The sequence below is a fragment of the Lampetra fluviatilis genome, chromosome 2 (genome assembly GCF_964198595.1).
Source record: "Lampetra fluviatilis chromosome 2, kcLamFluv1.1, whole genome shotgun sequence".
NCBI lineage: Eukaryota > Metazoa > Chordata > Hyperoartia > Petromyzontiformes > Petromyzontidae > Lampetra > Lampetra fluviatilis.
This window is the reverse complement of record NC_136276.1, coordinates 32,875,836-32,894,612: the sequence shown is the minus strand read 5'-3', so window position 1 is coordinate 32,894,612 and position 18,777 is coordinate 32,875,836. Positions and strand designations below refer to the sequence as shown.

Here is an 18,777-nt window from a genome sequence, read left to right as displayed (position 1 = left end):
GAAATCAAAGCCCTGAGCCGACCCCCGTGGAAAGGTTTTCACAGCAGGTTTCATCGCAGCAGCAGCAGCAGCGGCAGCAGCAGTGGCAGCCGCGACATCAGCAGAAGCATCGGTCCCGTGGCCCCATTACCGCTTTACGGATAAATCCATCAGGAGCTGGCTGGATTTGGGGGGCGAGGGGGGTGTGTGGTGGGGGGCCATGGCGACCTACTCTTTTTGTCCCCGCCGCTCAATCCTCTGACCTTGTTTTTTGGCGGGAACGCAGCTGGCTGCTGTTGGGGGGGGGAGAAGTGCATGGCTGGGTTGTGGTGGTGGTGGGGTGACATTTTCCGATGGTCGTTTGTCTTGCAGCTCTTGGTGGTGGGGCTTTTTTTTTCCCACCACACAAGCTCTCGCTCCAGAAATTCCAAACCCCAGACACGTTGTATAGTGCTCGTAGCAGTAATGCAATGATGATGATGATAATGATGATTACCATGTTAACCTGTCACCAGCCCAGGACAAAAAGGTCTGCCCGAGTAGACATGAAACGTGAGGCAAACGTTCAATGGTGACTAAGAACGTCACCATTCCGAATGCCGGCTGATGTTATGGACAATTAACCCAACAGCTGCCAAAATACGGGCGGACCCAGTAAACATGGAACGTTGGGCCGTCGTTGGTTCAACGCTTTCAACCATGTGCCAATGTTGAGCCAACATTGTTACCTGGGGAGAGTGTTACTAATGTGGGCAGGAGAGGCATGGCAACTCGAAACTCCCACAACCTCCCTTGGGTTCCCATACAAATGGGAGAAATCATGATCATTGTTATCCATGATCAATCCACTGCTGGATAATGGCTTCCCCTTCCAAGCTATTACCATCTCTATCCTTCTCCCACGAGAAACAATTTGTTAAAATAAAAATATCCCCATTGTATTGAACAAAACTTGAGTGACATGTATGTATGTTGGACTTCTTTCTCACCTTACGTAGCCAACCGTGCCAATCGGAGGTGCGGGGGGGGGGGGCGGAAGGACAACAACACTAAACAGTTCCAAAGAAATAAGTTTTCAATCTAGATTTAACATTCACATTCTCATAACATTTTCCAAAGTGTTATTAGGTTACGTTGGCCACTGCGGGCGTTGTTTTATGGACATGCTGCTGATCTTCAATAATTTGGTGACGCTGCGGTTCGGATCGTTGTTGGCCTAACCTTGTTGGCCTAACCTTGGTCCAAGGTTCCACGTCTGCTGGACGGTAACACAATCACGTTTTACGTGTTTGGAAGTACATACATTTAGATTTGAAGTTTTCGTGACTGCAGGGATCCATACTCTTTGGTTCTTTCGGTAAAGTCACGTAGGTATAGTAAGAAACAATTGCTGAAGTAGCAATTGCTTCTTGCTGTGGTTGTCCTACCTGATGACGGACGCTTGTGTTGCGCCCGAAACGTCGTGATTTAATGTATATTATACCTACGTGACTTTACCGAAAGAACCAAAAAGTACATAAATTGCCCAAAAACGTCGCATATTTCATATAATTCGTTTAAGGCCACAATGCTATTGATGAATGTGCTGAGTTTGTGTTGGCCGTGATTGGACAGAATCTGTCACATGTTGCGTGTTTTGATTTGACACGCACTCAATTGCCCCACCATATCTTTCCACTTGCATCTTTCTATGTCGCCTTCTCGCCTTCTCAATCTTTGCTGTCTCTCTCTCTCTGTCCCTCCTCCTCCTTGTGCTCAATCAAAGCTTTCGCGCTCTCTCTCTTCTCGCCCCCCATTTCACTGGAACACACTCCCCTCTGCACATTAGGCAGTCACCTTCGCTCGCTAATTTCCACTCCGCACTCAAAACTCACACTCATTGTTCCCGAGCTCACCCCACGACCCCTTTAATCTCGCCCTCATAACCGCCACCGTTACTGTTCCCCCTTCATAATCTCATTATACGGCTCTCACTCATTCCCAATTCATTCAATCCATTCATCACTGATTTCACGCATCGCGTCCTCTCATCTATTTCATTCATCTCATCGCCACCGTTACATTCACGCGACCTGGCGCTTTATGAATTCCGTGAAGATAAGATTGGGTCCTAGAGGCCTTTGCGAGCAACAGCAAAAAAACATCTCAGCCATTCTCGATTCACCGATAGATGGAGGCCTCCCCACGCCACGTCAGTTGTTGTTGTCATACTTCACCACGCTGGTCACCGCGGATCGGTGGAGATGGGGAAGGTGGAAGCCACCGTCGGTTCTTGTATCATTGGCCACTGACATTAGCCGTGGGCGGGAGTGGAACGGGGGTCGTCTCGTTCGCAGTGCAGGGCACTAACCGCTATAGCCACCGTTTCCGTCGCCACATTTATTCATTCGATTAGCACGGTGGGCTACGTACGGTGCGAAAGAAGTTCATATATATACAGTATAGGACTCATAAATGTTATCTTCTTCACACATATAATGCAAGTTTGAAAGGAAGTGTGCGTTCTTATCCATCCTAAGGATACATCTTTTCCGATAACTTAATTATTTTGAATAGGCTTCACACAATAAATGAATAGAACAATAATAACTAATTCGTTTACTGAGCCGCCTGACTGGCAGCCGTGCACAAACACTGTCCAGGCACACATCCTGCTTAGCTTCTGCGACCTGATGGGACCATTGGACACGGATCCCAGGTTGGTTTGGTCACGGGCCACAAACAATAAGGGAATAGAAAATGGGTGCCATTGATTTCTAGATGCACGATTCGATGCACGTGTCATGAGAATCTATTTTAATTGCTAAGTAAATTTTAATTGACTCATCGACCGGCCTTCACAGGCCCCCAAATATGCACTTTGTTCACGGTTTGCCGAGCACAGTCGGTCCACACACGCAAAAGTCCAATGGCGAGGGGAGTGCGTGAAGGTTGTTGGGTGGGAGGTTGGATCGGCCACTGAACGGCACGGAGGGAGTTCGTCTGTCCTAAAACTCAGCAAAAATATCTACTTATTTTTCTATTTTACCAGGTAAGGCCCACTGAGATATGTCGCTCTGGTTCAGAAGCGACCTGGCCACAAACGATAGCTCGACGAAGTGGCTTATCACGTGGAAATCTAAAGCAACTAAGTATGCTTCTCAACGTGGAGGGAAAAAACCGGAGGACCCGGAGAAAAATCCACGCGACCACGGAGAGAGGGACACGAAAACTCCGAAATATACAGCAGGGAGTCAGGGTCGAGATCGAATCCACGACCTCCTCCTGCATACCGGGCGAGGCGGCTAACTTCTCGCCACCGTGGTGTCCGAATAGCGGAGGATCTTTCCTACGTCGTGTGCGAAAACACCACGGCGCACCGGTCTGTATCGTGCGTGGCCACCGGAGCGTCGGAGCCAGGCCAAATGTGCGAAACGGCGTCGCCGACACAGGGACACGGCGAAGACTTCGTACGAGGTGCGAGTTTTATTGGAAACAGTTCCCGCTCGAGTGGCTACAAACGCGAGTGGTGCCGCCGTCTCTCTTACAGGGTTCTACTGTGCGTTAGGTAATAATCCCGAGTCCTTAAAAATCTCTCACGACCCTCATCGGGTGCCTCCCGCCCACACCACCACCTCCCCCCCCCCCCACCGTACGAGCGTAACTACTCTGAGATCACGACACACAGTGTTTTTCTTCTTGGTTCTTTAGGTAAAGTCACGTAGAAGTGAAATAATAAAATAATAAAAATAAAATATCATAAAATAATTCTCACGACGTTTCGGCCACAACGCAAGCAGCCGTCCTCAGGTGAAGAACAGGTCTGTCGGGAAGACGCTGTCTTTTATTATGTTTGAATTTTATTATTTTATTATTTCCCTTCTACGTGACTTTACCGAAAGAACCAAGAAGATGAATCCCTGCAGTCACGAAAGCTTTAAATCGAGACACACAGTTTGTCCCCCTTCCCAAAAAAGTGTCACATTGCAACATCATACGTGTGTGAGTGTGTGTGTGTGTACATATATATATACAATTTCAACAAGTGATTTTAAAATTGCTTACTCGGAGGAGGCCGGGGGAGGTGGGGTGAGAATTGTTATTTTAAGTTAATAAAAAGGCAAACGCGCCGAGCCGTAGTAGTCGTGAGACGGTCGCCAATGTGTTGCCGCTCGGCTCAACCCGACGGCGATTCCCACGACACGATACGATACACACACATCCACGATTAGACGATTATCGCAAGATCAGTTCCACCGTCACACCCGCCCCCCAACAAACAATACATTTTTCATGATGCATTGTATCGCTTTGTTGTGCTATCAAACTCTTATTATTATTATTGTCATCGTCTGGACGTTCGATGATGTCAGGGGCTTACCCGGGTCAATATGCCAACGTTTAGACGTTGGGTCAACGTTGGTACGTGGTTTGGAACCGTTGACTCAACGTTGGAATCGTTGGCCCCCCAACGTCGGTACGTGGTTTGAAACCATTGACTCAACGTTTGAACCGATGACCCCCACAACGTTGAGTCAATGTTGGCACGTGGTTTGGAACCACTGACTCAACGTTGGAACCGATGACCCAACGTTGGGGGGGGGGGGGCAACGTTGGGGGGCCAACGTTGGTTCATCGGTTCCAACCTTGAGTCAATGTTGGCACGTGGTTTGGAACCACTGACTCAACGTTGGAACCGATGACCCAACTTTGGCACGTGGTTGGGTAATTGGTTCCAACGTTGAGTCAATGCTTCCAAAGCATGTGTGAACGTTGACCCAACGAAAGCCCACAATATTTGCCCTCCCAACGTTCTACGTTTAACTGGGCAGTGCACCGTGGCCCAACCTGGTCTGTTATTGTGGTCACCGATGCACCCCTTGATTGTATTCGTGTCGTGTCTCCGTTGTGTGTGTCTCTCTCTCAAGGTTTGATGTCAACGTGGTTCGCGATGTTCAGCGCCCTGCGGTGAAATTTATACAAATGACGCCATAAAAAAGTATTTTTGTCGTCATTACTTCCAGTACGAATGATTTCTTCAACGTTATTCAACTGCGGGTCCCTCAGCATAAGCCCACTACACGGCTTTACATTGATTGCAACGCTGATAACGCACGTGCTGTCAATTAAAACTAAGATTTGGATTTATTTTACATTTTACTTATTTCAGCAGGAAGGGCTCAATGAAGCTGCTAGCTTCTATTTCACTGGCGTCCTGCGACGGTACAGATGTTGTACAGTACACATCTTAGTGACAACAATAATGGTGACATAAGCCAATTAAATTATTCAATGACCGATGAAAACGGTGACAATATACGTACAGGGTGTTTGAAAAATATGGACCCGATTTGAAATCGCTATATCTCTGCAACCACGAACCGCCCATGAATGAAACTCTTACCACTTGAAAGGGCGGGGCATAGAGTTTCAAATGATTGCCGCTTGATGCCTCTCCCAGCGCACAAACAGCCCATAGCCTCAGTCATTCGCCAGATGGCGACCCCGCAACACAAGGCGTTTTACGTTATGCAGTTCAGCAATACTGAATTCATTATTGCGGTGCAGCGTGCGTTTCAACAGTGTTTTGGCATTGATCCGCCAACGTCAAAGAGCATGGTGGCACAAAAGACCGTGTTTTTGTGCCACCATTAGCGACTAATCTGGATGACCTCCAAAACAGAATCACGGCAGAGGTGACTTCAGTGGAAGACGACACTTTGAGAGGCGTTTGGGACGAATTCAACTATTGTCTCTATGTTGTCCGTACAGCAAGTGGAGGGCACACAGAATTTATAAAATGGTTAGTAAAACATGCTAACTCATTTTGTGTAATTTTAACATGTTGCCATCGTGAAATATACTGCTTTTAAATTGGGTCCATCTTTTTAAACACCCTGTAATAGCGACGTTGCCAATTCATTTTAAAACGCAATTCGCAAAATAACTTGTTGAATGGATAATAGACAATTATTTACAACTTAAAAAAACGATTTCTTTCTTTTAAATTCAACAAATATTTAATCAGGAAGCAAGCTATTTAAGTGAGATAAAAATGAGCGGCGGTAGCATGCGAAGTAACGATATTTAGCAACTAACAAAAAGGACGGCGTGATTGAACGATGACTCGCCCTTTACTTCCTTTGGGACACAACAATCCTCACCCCCCCCCCACTCCTTTAACTGTGAAAACTTAGCAGGATCCTCCTGAATAAAAAATAAGAATCAGCGAGGCTTTCCTGAGTAAAACATTTTAATGACGCTTTTTTTGTTATTGAAACCGCTTGACCGTATATCGTACGAAGTGTCGTCGTATCGCCAATATCGCGGCGGCCCTAGTGGCAACTCTAGCGAGAAATGTGCCCATGCATGTAAACAAATCCACACAGACACGTACCCACACACACCCTAACACACGAGCACAGCTACCCACTACTCTACCGTGTGTGTGTGTGCCACTGACCCCCTATAACATTGCGGTTGTACCCCTCCTCCAAGAAGCCCCAGGTGAGTCCTGTTCATTTCAGGGTTTGCAACAGACGTCATTAAATGGCTGGTACCAAAGAACCGTGTCCCAGATTTGGGGAACGGGGGGGGGGGGTCCACAGTGCAGAGCCTGCATCCGGTCACACAAAACACCGAGCGAAAAATTGATTCGCCCAAAAGGGAGATTCTCGGTTCGATTTTTAATCGAATATTTTTTTTCGGGATGTGGGACGTTGCAGCGATTTAATGGTGAGTGCCCTTATAATCCAGGTCACCGGTTCCATTCAATCTCCCGGGCACAGCAGTTGAATGAAGAGGGCGAGTTTCTTAAATCCCTCTTGCCACCCTCTGTCCATCCAGTTGGTCTATGATTGGCAGGCCGCGTGTGGTGGGGCAAAGTGTGGGTACTCCCACCTCTTGCAAGACGTCTCATCACCATGGAAACGTAGGGCCAAATGCTCCATTACAGAGGGGCTCTCTACAGTGGCCTCTAGTGGAGGCCCCTTCCGCCAGCCCTGACATGGCCAAGTAATTTCAGGGCTGCACCTTTATCTTTTGTAGAAAAGCAAAGCCGTCGCCCACAAACACGAGGCCTGATGTTGAACATTGTTAACACCCTAACAACCAACCAATGACATCACAAAACCCGATGCCAGCACGCGCCTTTGTTTAAAGCAACAAAGTGAAACGGCTTAAAAGCCCTCACAGGGCCCACGTGAAAATGCGTCACCGCTGAGCGTTAAGGCCAAGGGGGGAACTGAAACGTTTTTTTTTTTAGAAAATGACACCACATGGGGAGTGGGCTAAGAAAATCGATGCCTTCGGATCGGGAGGTCAGAGGTTGGTAAGGTCATAAGGTCGCAAGGCCTCCCCGGGACATCTGCCCAATTTGTCAAAATCACGAGGGCACTAATGGAGACAGGTGGCCAAGCTGCGTGGGTTTTGGCACGTGAATTAATCATCGCGAGGTTGGGCAAGGGGGAACGGTGGCTGATTTGGGCGGGTGGATTCGGGCGGGGAGACCGGAGTACGGTCAAAGCGGATAAGTGTCAAATACAAAGAATGTGACAGGCACCGTGGAGATGCGCGGTAGTTGCCGGGCAGTAGCAGGGAGGTGAAGGGCAGCGTTTGTTTGACAGCGGCGCAGGGAAGGAGTGCCGGTGACCGTCCCTGCCTCAGGACGGGCCGAATTAACGCAGCGGCTTCAGCGGCAGCAGCCTGGGAGGGCCTTGGCTTTTGAGGTCCCCCACAAAATATGGGGTGCCACGGTGGTGAGATGTTAAATAGCTCGCCTGGTATGCAGGAGGTCGTGGGTTCGAACTTGACCGTGACACCTGTGGTGCCACGACTGCAGAGCAACTCCACAAACGCCGCGATCCCCTCCCGGCCCCCGCACTAAACACACACCCACACACAGCGCACCCACGTAGTGTCCTGACGTGGGGGGGGGGGGGCTGCCTGGCACATCGGGTTTTAATCCGAAGGGCCCCTATAGGGAGAGTCCCACGGTTTCCCGGTGCCAGGAGATTGGCCGACCCTCACAGGACCGGTCACATTGCGGTGCCCCTAAATTGGCTTACATTTGTATGGGCGCAGAAGGAAAAGGTTCACTGGGCCAACCGCAATACGTTACTCACGACACTGGGAGAGGCCAGAAGGGCAGACCAGTGGGTTAGAATTAATGAGCACGGGAGGACAATGGGTGAGGGGCCGCAGCAGCAGACCCCGTGGGTCTGTAGATGGCGCAGGTGAGCGCTCGATTGGCTGCGTGGTACAATGCCACCCTGGGCCTTTGAAGTGAGGGGATTAGGCCACGGTAGAGACGGTGGCGAGGGACGACGATTGGAAGCACGGGTAAGTGCCCGATTGACCGCGCGGTACGACGTCACCCTGGGCCTTTGAAGTTTAGAAAATAAAGATAGGTGCCCCGGGACAGTGAGTTGAGTTGTCTTCAACCTCCGGGCGATCCAGACTCCCTCCCTGCCGTCCTGCCTCCTCGAGCCGCTCGCAGCATCCGTGGGATGCCAGCGAGTGCTGCTACGAGGCAGTGACAAGCGAAGGTTTCGCTTGTCCTACTTCCCCCCGACTCTCACAGCCGTGATGTCTCGAGATTCGAGCACCTCCCTGCCGGCAGACATGTCGAGTGACCCCGTTGCCGAGAGCTGGTGCTCCACGCAGTGGCAGCAGCAGAAGCAGCAGGAGCAGCGACAGTTCAAGCAGCAGAAACTCCAGCAGCGGCACCTGCAGGTGGAGCAGCATAAGCTCCAGCTGCTGCAGAAGCATAAGCTGGACCAGCAGAAGGTCCATGTGCGAGAACAGCAGCTGGAGTTTCAGATGCAGCTGCAGCTCAAGCAGCAGCAACCGGAGCAGCTGCAGCAGCAGCAGCAGCAAGCTCAATTTCAGGACCTGGATCAGGAGCAGCAGCAGGACCTAGAGCTGGCCGACACCGTCAGGCAGGGAGAGGCGTTGGCGGTGGAAGATGCAGAAATGGAAGATGAACCCATACAAATGTGGGATTATAAGTCCACGATGCTGCTTCTAGAAGGCTATACGTGCTTGAAGGAATCGTTCAGGAGCAACCAATACCGCAAGAAGGGGCTTTGGGAGAAACTCACAGACCGCCTGCATCTGCAGGGACTACAATTTCAGGCAAAGCAGGTGCAGGGCCGGTGGAAGACCCTGCTAGCCGCCTACCGCAAGGCTCTGGTGGATAAACAACGTGTTGGCGGGCCGGGTTGGCACGTCTGCACCTACTTTCGTGAGATGCGTAGTATCCTGGTAGACGATGGGGCGCTTGCTGCGGAAAGAACCACAGGAGGAGGGGAGGTCGCTCATGGAGCTGACATCCTCCACCCAGCCGCCTGCACAACTGCCAGAGGCACCACGGCAAGCCTACGGCGGAGGAACAAGCGTCGTCGCATTGTCGACACTTGACAGTGGTACTGATGGTGATAGTGGTGGTGGGCGAGTGGCTGAGTGAGCGAGCGAGTGGCTGAGTGTGTGGTGCCACGACCGTGGTTGCGTGGATTCTTCTCCAGGTCCTCCGGTTTTCCCCTCCACATTGAGAAACATGCGGCTACAGTGTTTGGCTGCGGTAAATTTCCACGTGGCAAGCCATTTCGTTGAGCGAACACTTTGCGATAACCAGGTCGCTTCTGAAAAAGAGCTTTTTCGCTCAGTGAGCCTTACCTGGTCAAATAAAAGGTTTAGGTTTAGTTTTATATACAGCTGTAGCACTGCGATAAATATGACGTGAAATTTGCTTATCAAAGCCAAATCATCGATGTGTGCATCACTGATCAGTTATACGTTAAAATAAAAATCGTTTGGTTCGTTTCAACCGCGAGTTTGCTTCGCAATTTCTGCATCGCGTGTTTTTTCTAAAATAGATACAAGTAGAATAAACAGGGTGGACAACAATGGAAGTGTTTGGCATCATTGGGCGTGGCAAGGAAATTAATAGAATGGACAAAGGGGAGTGGGGGATGGCAGGCAAAACTATACCAGTCCTCGGCCCCCCCCTTAGACTTAATCCGGCCCTAGTCCTGGGAACATGATGCAGCATCGCGCATGATGGTTACCCTGGTAACAGCGGAAACGTAAGGTCACGTGTACCTCTTCTCCAATGGCACATCCAAGCCGCACCGGTGCAGGGCCCGCACAGTACGTACGGTGTTGCTTCGCCCACTGCTTGCCGAGCCGAGCCAGAGCCGAATTGTGAAACTCTGGCCTCACAAGACGGCGTCTGCCAGATCAATGCCCACTCGCTGGCTGGTGCCGACTTCTCCTCGTGCCTCAAGGGACAGCTGCCACCAGGGGGGGGGCGGGGGGGGGGGGGGATTCCCCCTTGTCGTGGACCAACTTGAGATCTAACTGCTTGGGAAACGCGGTATGAATGCGAAGTGAAGACGACGGCATCTGAATCTGGCTCGGGGCCAAGCTGGGCCAGGGGCGGTGTTGATCTACATGCCCATGGCATGTAGATCAAATACTGTACCCTCTTCTCTAGAGTCCCATCTAAGTGGATTCCCTTCCACAGGCAGTGACGTGAGCAAAGTATTGCAGGGTTGCACCTCTACCTTCTACATGGAACTGCGTTTAGTTTGTTGTCCTTCCCCACACCTCCGATTAGCACGGTTGGCTATGTATGGTGCGAAAGAAGTTCAACATACGGTATACACATGGAGCAGCTGAATGTACGCATCTGATGAGCCTCAGCACGGGTTCTCGCTGGACACGGAGGGTGGCCGGCTAATATTCATTAACGAGGGTCTTATATTTTGCTGCTAAGTGGCTATCGTGTTGAATTCCTAACACAGACCCGACTGCCGCTGCTCTCTCGCGCCACGTAATCATGAAGACCTGCGCACACCAAACGACACCACACGACGATCTCGGCAAAACACCTCGACGAGGAAACACGATCACAGACTTTCAAAGAGATGAACCCGGCGCGCGCGGAATTCCGACGGCGTGTCGCCATCGCGCAAGTCCAGGACGCGTCGCGGCCCGATGAGGGCCGACTGGTCGAGACTGACGACGGAGTGGCGGCCAAAGGAAGAGGGGAACGCGCCCCGAGAGGACGTCCGCCGCGGAGACGGAGGAGGAGCGGCGGCGGCGAATTTCGGAGCCGTATGGGTTGTTGCGTCGCAAGCCCGAGAGATGCAACGACGGCTTGGTAGGGGGAGGCGTTTATCCAGAAGTAAGTGGAACATGGGCTGATGAGGACGACGATGATGATCCACCGCGGGAGGTGGGGAAGCCGTGTCGCCGACGTCTCGCGATGCCTCGACCGCACGGCTCACAAGTCCACGCGTCGCTCCCAGCGCCCTCGGCGTGTCTGCACGCCCCGCCATTTGCTCCGTCTCTCTCTCTCGACGAGCGCCGGCGAGCGCTCGACATCTGCAGGCACCAACTCTTCTGCCCGTCATGTCCAATCGAGGTTGCCGCCTGTGCCGGTTTGCCTCGGGCGCCCTCTCGTCGCAGTGGCCGTCCCCGGGAAATATGTCGTTCTTCCCGAGACATGAATGCTCCCGCTTTGCGTCAGCTGTGCAATAACAACAACAGCAGCAGCAGCTATGTCGACGCACCGCTCGAGACGACGCATTTTTACACGTAGTCCTCCCACTCTTCCGGAATCGTGAGATGTTCTCCTTCTGGCAAAGAGTCTCGGTTCGTTGTGTCTCTGAGGTGGCGACCATACGGCCGACGGGCTGGTGGTGAGCTCCGACGTCCGCAGGCGCGCGCGCGAGCTGCGTGCGTGCGAGCGGGTCTCACTCGGCTGAGCGTGTTGGGCGGCGAGCCCCGCGGAGCAGGTCACATGTACATGGGCTGCAGCTGCAGACTCGACGGCTTCTGCGGGGCTTGGTAGGACGTCGGGTACGAGTCGAACCCTCCGATGAAGTCGACTGCACACGGCGAGAAGAGGTTAGCGCTCTCGTCGGAGTGTGTCGGAGCATGATGATGTCATCGTTGTTGTTATCATCATCAGTGTCAACACCGCCAACATCAGCAGATTCATGAATTTTGTCATCATTACTTTCATCATCATCGGTATCGTATGATTAAGTTGTTGCTATTCACCCATCCAACATCATCATTATCACCATCATCATTTTAGTTATTGTCATCATCCACAACATAACTGCTTCCATCATCAACACCATCACCATCATCACCCACACCGTGACGTTTATCGTCACCACCAACACCACCACCATCATCCGCATTAAGTTTATCATCCACGGCAGTCGTCATCAATCACCACAACCATTGCGATCATCATCAGAGCAATAATCATCATCATCACCACAGTGAGTACATTTTCTGCAGCCCAAACGTCTGAAAAATTAAATAAGTAAAAAAAAAGTGCAGTTCGTTTAAAAAGGTAATCGATTATTTGGTGAAGTTTCTGCTGCTGCTGCTGCTTGGCACGGCACACGAGGGGGTGGGTGGCCAGCACCACCCGGGCCGCCTTTGTCTCTCCAGTGACGATGTTTACACACCATACCAGGTACTCATTTGAGGCTGAGTCAATGTAGGGGAGGCCCAGGACCAGTTGGGATAATCGTCACTGGTGTGAACCGTGAGCGGGAATCGAACCCGGGCGCCGGGTTCATAGCGCAGCACGCTAGCCCACTGCACTATGACTCCCCACACACACATACACACGCTCATACACATACATGCATAACTGCACTTTTACACAAAAAGAAACCACCGCTGTGGAAACACAGCGACGTACGAATCGTCGAACAACAACAACACCGGTCCCTAATCGCACAAGCGTCCGGCGAGCGACGAGCCGTGGGGGTCGCAGGGGGTCAACTCACAGCTGTCCTCCTCCTCGGTAAAGGCGTTGATGAGATAGCAGGCGTAGACGAAGCCCATCAGCTGCAACGACAAAGCACAGCGGTGATCCCCCACGCGGCCTTCGTGGATGCAAACGCAATCCTCCACGCTCATCGTCCCACTATGCGTCATCGTCACGGCGTGAATGAAATTTGCCCGCGGGCCAGGTTGTTGATGAGGTCTCGTCGGCTAAAGAAATTTTGGCGACGAATTTGATCGTCGGCTACGGACGGTCAATCCACTGCTGGATGAAGGCCTCCGAAAATGTGCTGCTGCCGCCACCGCCTCTCACAGTTCCGGCGATGCACGAATGCACCTATCCAGCCTCGCGCCTGCATTTCCCAGCATGCGTGTTTGCCGACTCGGGGAACCAGGGGCGCAGGAGCCGGGCCACGGAGTGGCGTCTGCAGTTTCTGGGCGAACGCTCCACTCCGCGCCGCGTGGCCCAGGCCGGTTCAATCTGATCGGGGCGCCACGGTGTGCATGTTGAACTTCTTTTGCGCCGTACGTAACCAACCGTGGTAATCGGAGGGTGCGTTATTAAATGGGTTGACACGGCGAAGGGGTCTTGCGCACCGGCAGAGCGAACGCGGTAAGGGGCTTGACGCTGGCCGCGGCCGGGACCCCTGAGAGTTCCGCTCAGACGCCCCGAACGAGACGAACGAACGGCGCCCCGTTATTCGAAAGACAGCAGGCCATGCATCAATATTGCCATAATTATAAAAATGAATGGCGTCAATTTTGCCAGATTAGAAGCATTTTACTCGCCAATTACTCAATTGGGAAAAACACATCGCAACGTCGCCCCGCCTGGTACCATGGGGCATGTGCGCCGGCTTGCTTCCCCCCCCCCCCCCCCCCAGTGATGGTGGTGGTTGGAACGTGGCATCGACAGCCCCCTGTGATACGCTCGCTGTTCCTGGATCGATTCTCAACGCCACGTTCTGGAGTCAAACCTCCAGAACATGCCAGGCTGTAAAGGTGGCACAAGCTGTTCCATCGTGCGCCCTCACAAAGCGAGAGGCCGACCCCCCCCCCCCTTTTTCTTCATTCCTTTAAACATTCCGAACTAAACAAAACCCTTCATTTCTGAAGAAGAAAAAAACCCCTTCATTTCTGAAGGTTTTTTTTGGCCAAATCTCTCCGGCATTATCGATTTTGTTTTATCTTAAATCTGAGAGACTGAATGTTTTCACAGGTCTTTCCCAATTTTATTGCTTTTGATATGCTCTTATCTGATCGTGCTCTCACGCTCTTTCATGTTAAATTGTTTTTCTACGATAATTAATTCGAGTGGCCTTAAAACCATCCCATCTTTTGCCTTACGTACCACGTGATTTTGGCGACCCACTTGTTTGAGACTTGTGTTATGAGTTGCGCATTAGATACTGATGATTCTGCTGCTAATTATGAAGATGATTGCTGATTAGGTGACATTACATTTGGCATGTGCACGTACATGAGCATGTACACGTACATGAGCATGTACAAGAACATTCTACCGGAGAAATTTACATAAAATGAATGAATAACGGTTTTTAAAAAAAATAAAAATTCAAACAACAACACCAATCGACGGCTGGTCTCGAGCCCCTAGTTGTGTGGACCTCACAAAGTGGGGGAGGGGAGGGGGGGCAGGAGGGGAGCGGAGGGGGGAGGGCGGCAGCGAGGTTCCATCGCTCCGTCCACGACGGACAAGTCAATCAATTTCAATTAGGGCTCTGGGAGCGATAAGTATTTGCTCAATTAATTGCCGGGAAGCCGCGCAACGTAGAACGGCCAATCGTTTATGGTAAGTGGTCACGGTGCGGCGCGGGTCGCCCATCGCCGGAGAACCGTGACGTTGCCGTGTCAACTGGAGTGTTAAATAAGTATAACCCGTAAAAACAAAGTTTTTCACTATAAATCCTTTATATGCGTGGCGGCTAGAGTCCTCTCGTCCTCTGGCTTGAGATGGCTGCCACCTATGGGTCAGATGATTGTCTGCCAGCATTAAGCAATTGGTAATTAATTATTTTTTTCCCTAAACAGTGTAAAATTTTGGAAAAAAATTTTCACGCAAATTAATTGTCACGCACAACGAGTCTGTGTGGAAAATGTCAGCTCGATTGGATCACGGGAAGTGGGTTAAAAAACGAGCGAAAGATTTGCACGGTCCTAAGCAAGCAAGCAAGCACGCAAGCACGCAAGCAAGCAAGCAAGCGAACTTAATATAAACGATTTAAAAAACGACCGAAAGATTTGCACGGTCGTAAGCAAGCAAGCAAGCACGCAAGCAAGCAAGCAAGCATGCGAACTTAATATAAAGGATTAAAAAATATATTCGCCTGTGGAGGACGCGGGGATCGATCCCGCGACCTTTGGCATGGGAAGCGAGGGCGCTACCAACTGCACTACTCCGCCACGGCCTGTGGAGGGGTTACGCTCTGGGCTCTTACACTCTGACGTTCAGCCAAAGCCATGAATGCGTTCTATTTGAATATATGTAAAATCATTTTTTTTTGCCTAAAAAGTGTAAAATTTTGGGAATTTTTTTTCACGAACAATAATTGTCTGGCACAACGAGTCTGTGTGGAAAATGTCAGCTCGATTGGATCACGGGAAGTGGGTTAAAAAACGACCGAAAGATTTGCACGGTCCTAAGCAAGCAAGCAAGCATGCAAGCAAGCAAGCAAGCACGCGAACTTAATATAAAGGATTTAAAAAGAGAAACGCCACCGTATCCGAACAAACAGACGGGCGGGCCATTGCGGTGGCAAGCGTCATGACTTTGACGGTTCGGTGCGAAAGAAATTCAACATACGTGCATACATACATACAAACGTACGCACGTACAGCAGCATTCCGCTCCCATTTTCCGCTGAACGGGGGGGTGGGTCCGCACCGACCGAGCCAGCGCCGGGACGCGGCTCAGGTCGGTTGTTGTTTTTTGCCACCCATCGCAGAAGCCGAGCCGTGCCGCTGACGTCACGCGCAAAAGGAACGTTGCCGACGCGCGCCGACTGACGTCACGCGCGATGAACTAGGCGAGTCGCGCGTACTATTAATTTTATGAGCCCCCCCCCCCCCGCCTCTGGTCCTTGCTAGGCTCGGAGGCAGATTTGGATGGATGTACGGATGCGTGTTGAACTTATTTTGCACCACACGTAGTCGACCGTGCTAACCGGAGGTGCGGGATGTTGTCTTCTCAGGCCAGAGTTCTATGGATTGGTTGTGGCTCGGCTCGGCAGAGAGTGGGAGAAACGACCCCGTGTCGTGACATCCCACACGCTGGCTCGCCTCGAATGTGCGAGTGGGATAGGGGTAGAAAACAGAGCTGTGGATCCCTTTCCTTTCCAAGGGTCCTCGTGTCTCTCCTTTCCGTGCAAGGTCAATGGGTTTCCGTACGAGGTCAATGGGTTTCCGTTTGAGTCTATACCTTTCCGTGCGAGTCTATAGGTTTCTGTGCGGGTCTATGAGTTTCCGTGTGGGTCTATGGGTTTTCCGTGCGAGGTCAATGGGTTTCCGTGAGGGGTCTATGAGTTTCCATGCAAGTCTATGGGTTTCCGTGCGAGTCTATGTTTTTTTTTGGATCTATAGGTTTCCGTGAGTCTACGGGTTTCCGTGCGAGTCTATGGGTTTCCGCACAAGTCTATGGATTTTCTCTGCGAGCCTACGGCTGTCCCCTGGGGGGCTAGCTGCAACGGCCGTATTTTGACGGCACATCCCACCAATTTCCCCTTCAGCCACTCTCCCCTGGACTGGTCTCCCCATGCCGCTAATTCAGCAGCAACAGCTCAAGCAGATTCCATTTCCCACACGCGGTGTCAAGCACTCCGGGGGGGTGGGGGGGGCGGGAGAGGGGGGGGAGAGGGGGGGGCAGGCTTTAAGGGATGGGGGGGACACAGGTGGAATATTTATTTATATAAATAATCCGAACCCCCCCCCCCCCTCGCGTCAATATAGCGTCGAGAGCCGGGCTGACCATTTCGGCTGCGACCTTCGGCGAAATTAAGGTCTCCCCGGGAGTGTTTATTGCGAGGCGGGAGACAGCTGGGAGTGATGGAGGCTTCCGAGAGGAATGTGAGAACCATGCGAGCACGGGCGAGGGCGAGAGAGCGAGCGAGAGAGAGGAGAAAAAGAGGGAGATTATGAAAATCGGATTTGGAGTCTGAACGTGGCCACGCACGTTTCTGATGGAGCAGTGTTGCGTATTGTCTCGGAACGCGGCGGGGTGGATTGCGGTCGATAACGTCGGCGCCGTAAGAATTCGCGCGTTAAAACATTTAAGAGCGGCGAAATTCCTCGTTGTACTGCACTCCTATGTTGCCGTGTCTACTCTGCCAATCCCGCCCAAACTACCCCCCACCCACCCCAGAGCGGAGCGTCGTGCGCTACGCTGGGCGCAGCTATTCGTGACGACGAAACTCTCCGTGAGGAGAAACGGCCGTCCTTCAGACATCAAGCCGCAGGTGCAGCGAATGTGCGAAGGCGGGAGGGCGAGAGAGAGAGAGATGGCCGCTCACGCTTCGGTCCGACACGACCACATCAACAACCACAATGACGAGAACGCGCGTCTCCATCACGCGTGTGCTTGGTATGTGCGTGCGCTTGGTATGTGTGCGTCCGTCACGTGCATCCGTCACGTGTGCGCTTGGTATGTGTGCGTCCGTCACGTGCATCCGTCACGTGTGCGCTTGGTATGCGTGCGCTTAGCGCGTGCGTCCGCGTCCGTCGTGTCGTCTCTGTCGCACGTGCGCTTGCTGCGCTTGGTACGCGTGGCGTGCGTGCGCTGGGTCCCTCACGGCGAGGACGATGTGCAGGCCAGCGTGCACCACCTCCAGGTACTGGTACTCGAGCAGGCAGCCCGGCACCGAGATGTAGGCGAGGCCGCGGCTCTCCCGGCCGGGGGGCGGCTCCACGGGCGTCACGCGGCACCCGGGGCCGTTCTCGCGCCACCACGAGCGGTGGATCGACGCGTGGAGCGTCAGCACGTCGCTGTCCTGCGCACCGCACGCACCGCCGCCGCACACAAGGGTGAGTCTCCCGAATGATGATGTTTATACACCACACGAGGAACTGAGTTGATACTGAGTCGACCTAGGCGAAGCCCAGGACTGTGTTGGCCGTGAGCGGGAATCAAACTCGGGTCGCTGGGTTTGTCGCGCAGCGAGCTAAACCGCTGTTCTGCTGCTCCCCACTACAAACAAACACACACACCCCGACATCCACATACGTAGAGACAATGACACACACACCCCGACATCCACACACGCCTGACAGCCCACAACACCGATTGTTAAATACAAAAACATTAGAGCACCGATGGTTAAATACTGGAAGCTCACAGCACCAATGGTTAAATACCGGAAGCTCATAGCACTGATGGTTAAATACTGGAGGCCGGGAAGACAAAACGGGGCACGCCCTTGGCACAGGAGACGGCGTGGGGAGCAGACAAAGGCCGCCACTGCCGCTGTCGCCGTCCCAAGGTCCCGCGGATTCCCGGGGAGTTCCCCTCCCGCTCCGTCGGCTGGCGAGGCCCGCGTCGCACGACACCCCTCGGGGTTCAATCGCCATACGCCCGCACGGACCGGCGCTGACAGAGCGGCGCAGGTCGCCAGCGCCGATCGGCAAGCGGCAGCCGTCACCAGCAGGCGCACGGTGGCACCCATGCCATCTGACTCCCCCCCTCTCTCCTCCACTGAACCCACCCCCCCTCTCCTTCTCTACAGGTGATGCCCACTGACGAACCCCTGCCTGCCCTCCCCTCCAGCCCCCCCCGCCCGGACCTTCCCTCCCCTCCACACAATCTCCTCTGAAATCACTTCTCCGTTCCTTCGTCTACTCTACGGCGGCGGGGAGTTGATCGGCAACGTGGCTGCGCTCACGCCGAGGTTTGGCGAGCGAGCCGGCGGGCACCTTCAAGGGTCGCCACACGGCGAACGATCCGGGCGGGTGGTGGCGTTTCTCCGTGGGGCCGTGGTTTGAGGTGGGTGACCA

General features: G+C 52.5%; 1 protein-coding gene across 1 annotated transcript in view; it reads right to left on the bottom strand.

Moving 5' to 3' along the window:
* Positions 1 to 3,429: 3,429 nt before the first annotated feature.
* Positions 3,430 to 18,777, bottom strand: part of LOC144945842 (sodium/potassium-transporting ATPase subunit beta-1-interacting protein 2-like) — a 48,788-nt gene continuing 33,440 nt past the window's right edge. Inside the window, exons 4-6 of the mRNA XM_078874406.1 lie at positions 17,580 to 17,777; positions 12,777 to 12,837; positions 3,430 to 11,852 (exon numbers count right to left, since the gene is read on the bottom strand). Coding sequence (XP_078730532.1) covers positions 11,761 to 11,852; positions 12,777 to 12,837; positions 17,580 to 17,777 — 351 coding nt within the window. The 3' untranslated portion in view covers positions 3,430 to 11,760. The remainder of the gene's footprint in view (positions 11,853 to 12,776; positions 12,838 to 17,579; positions 17,778 to 18,777) is intronic.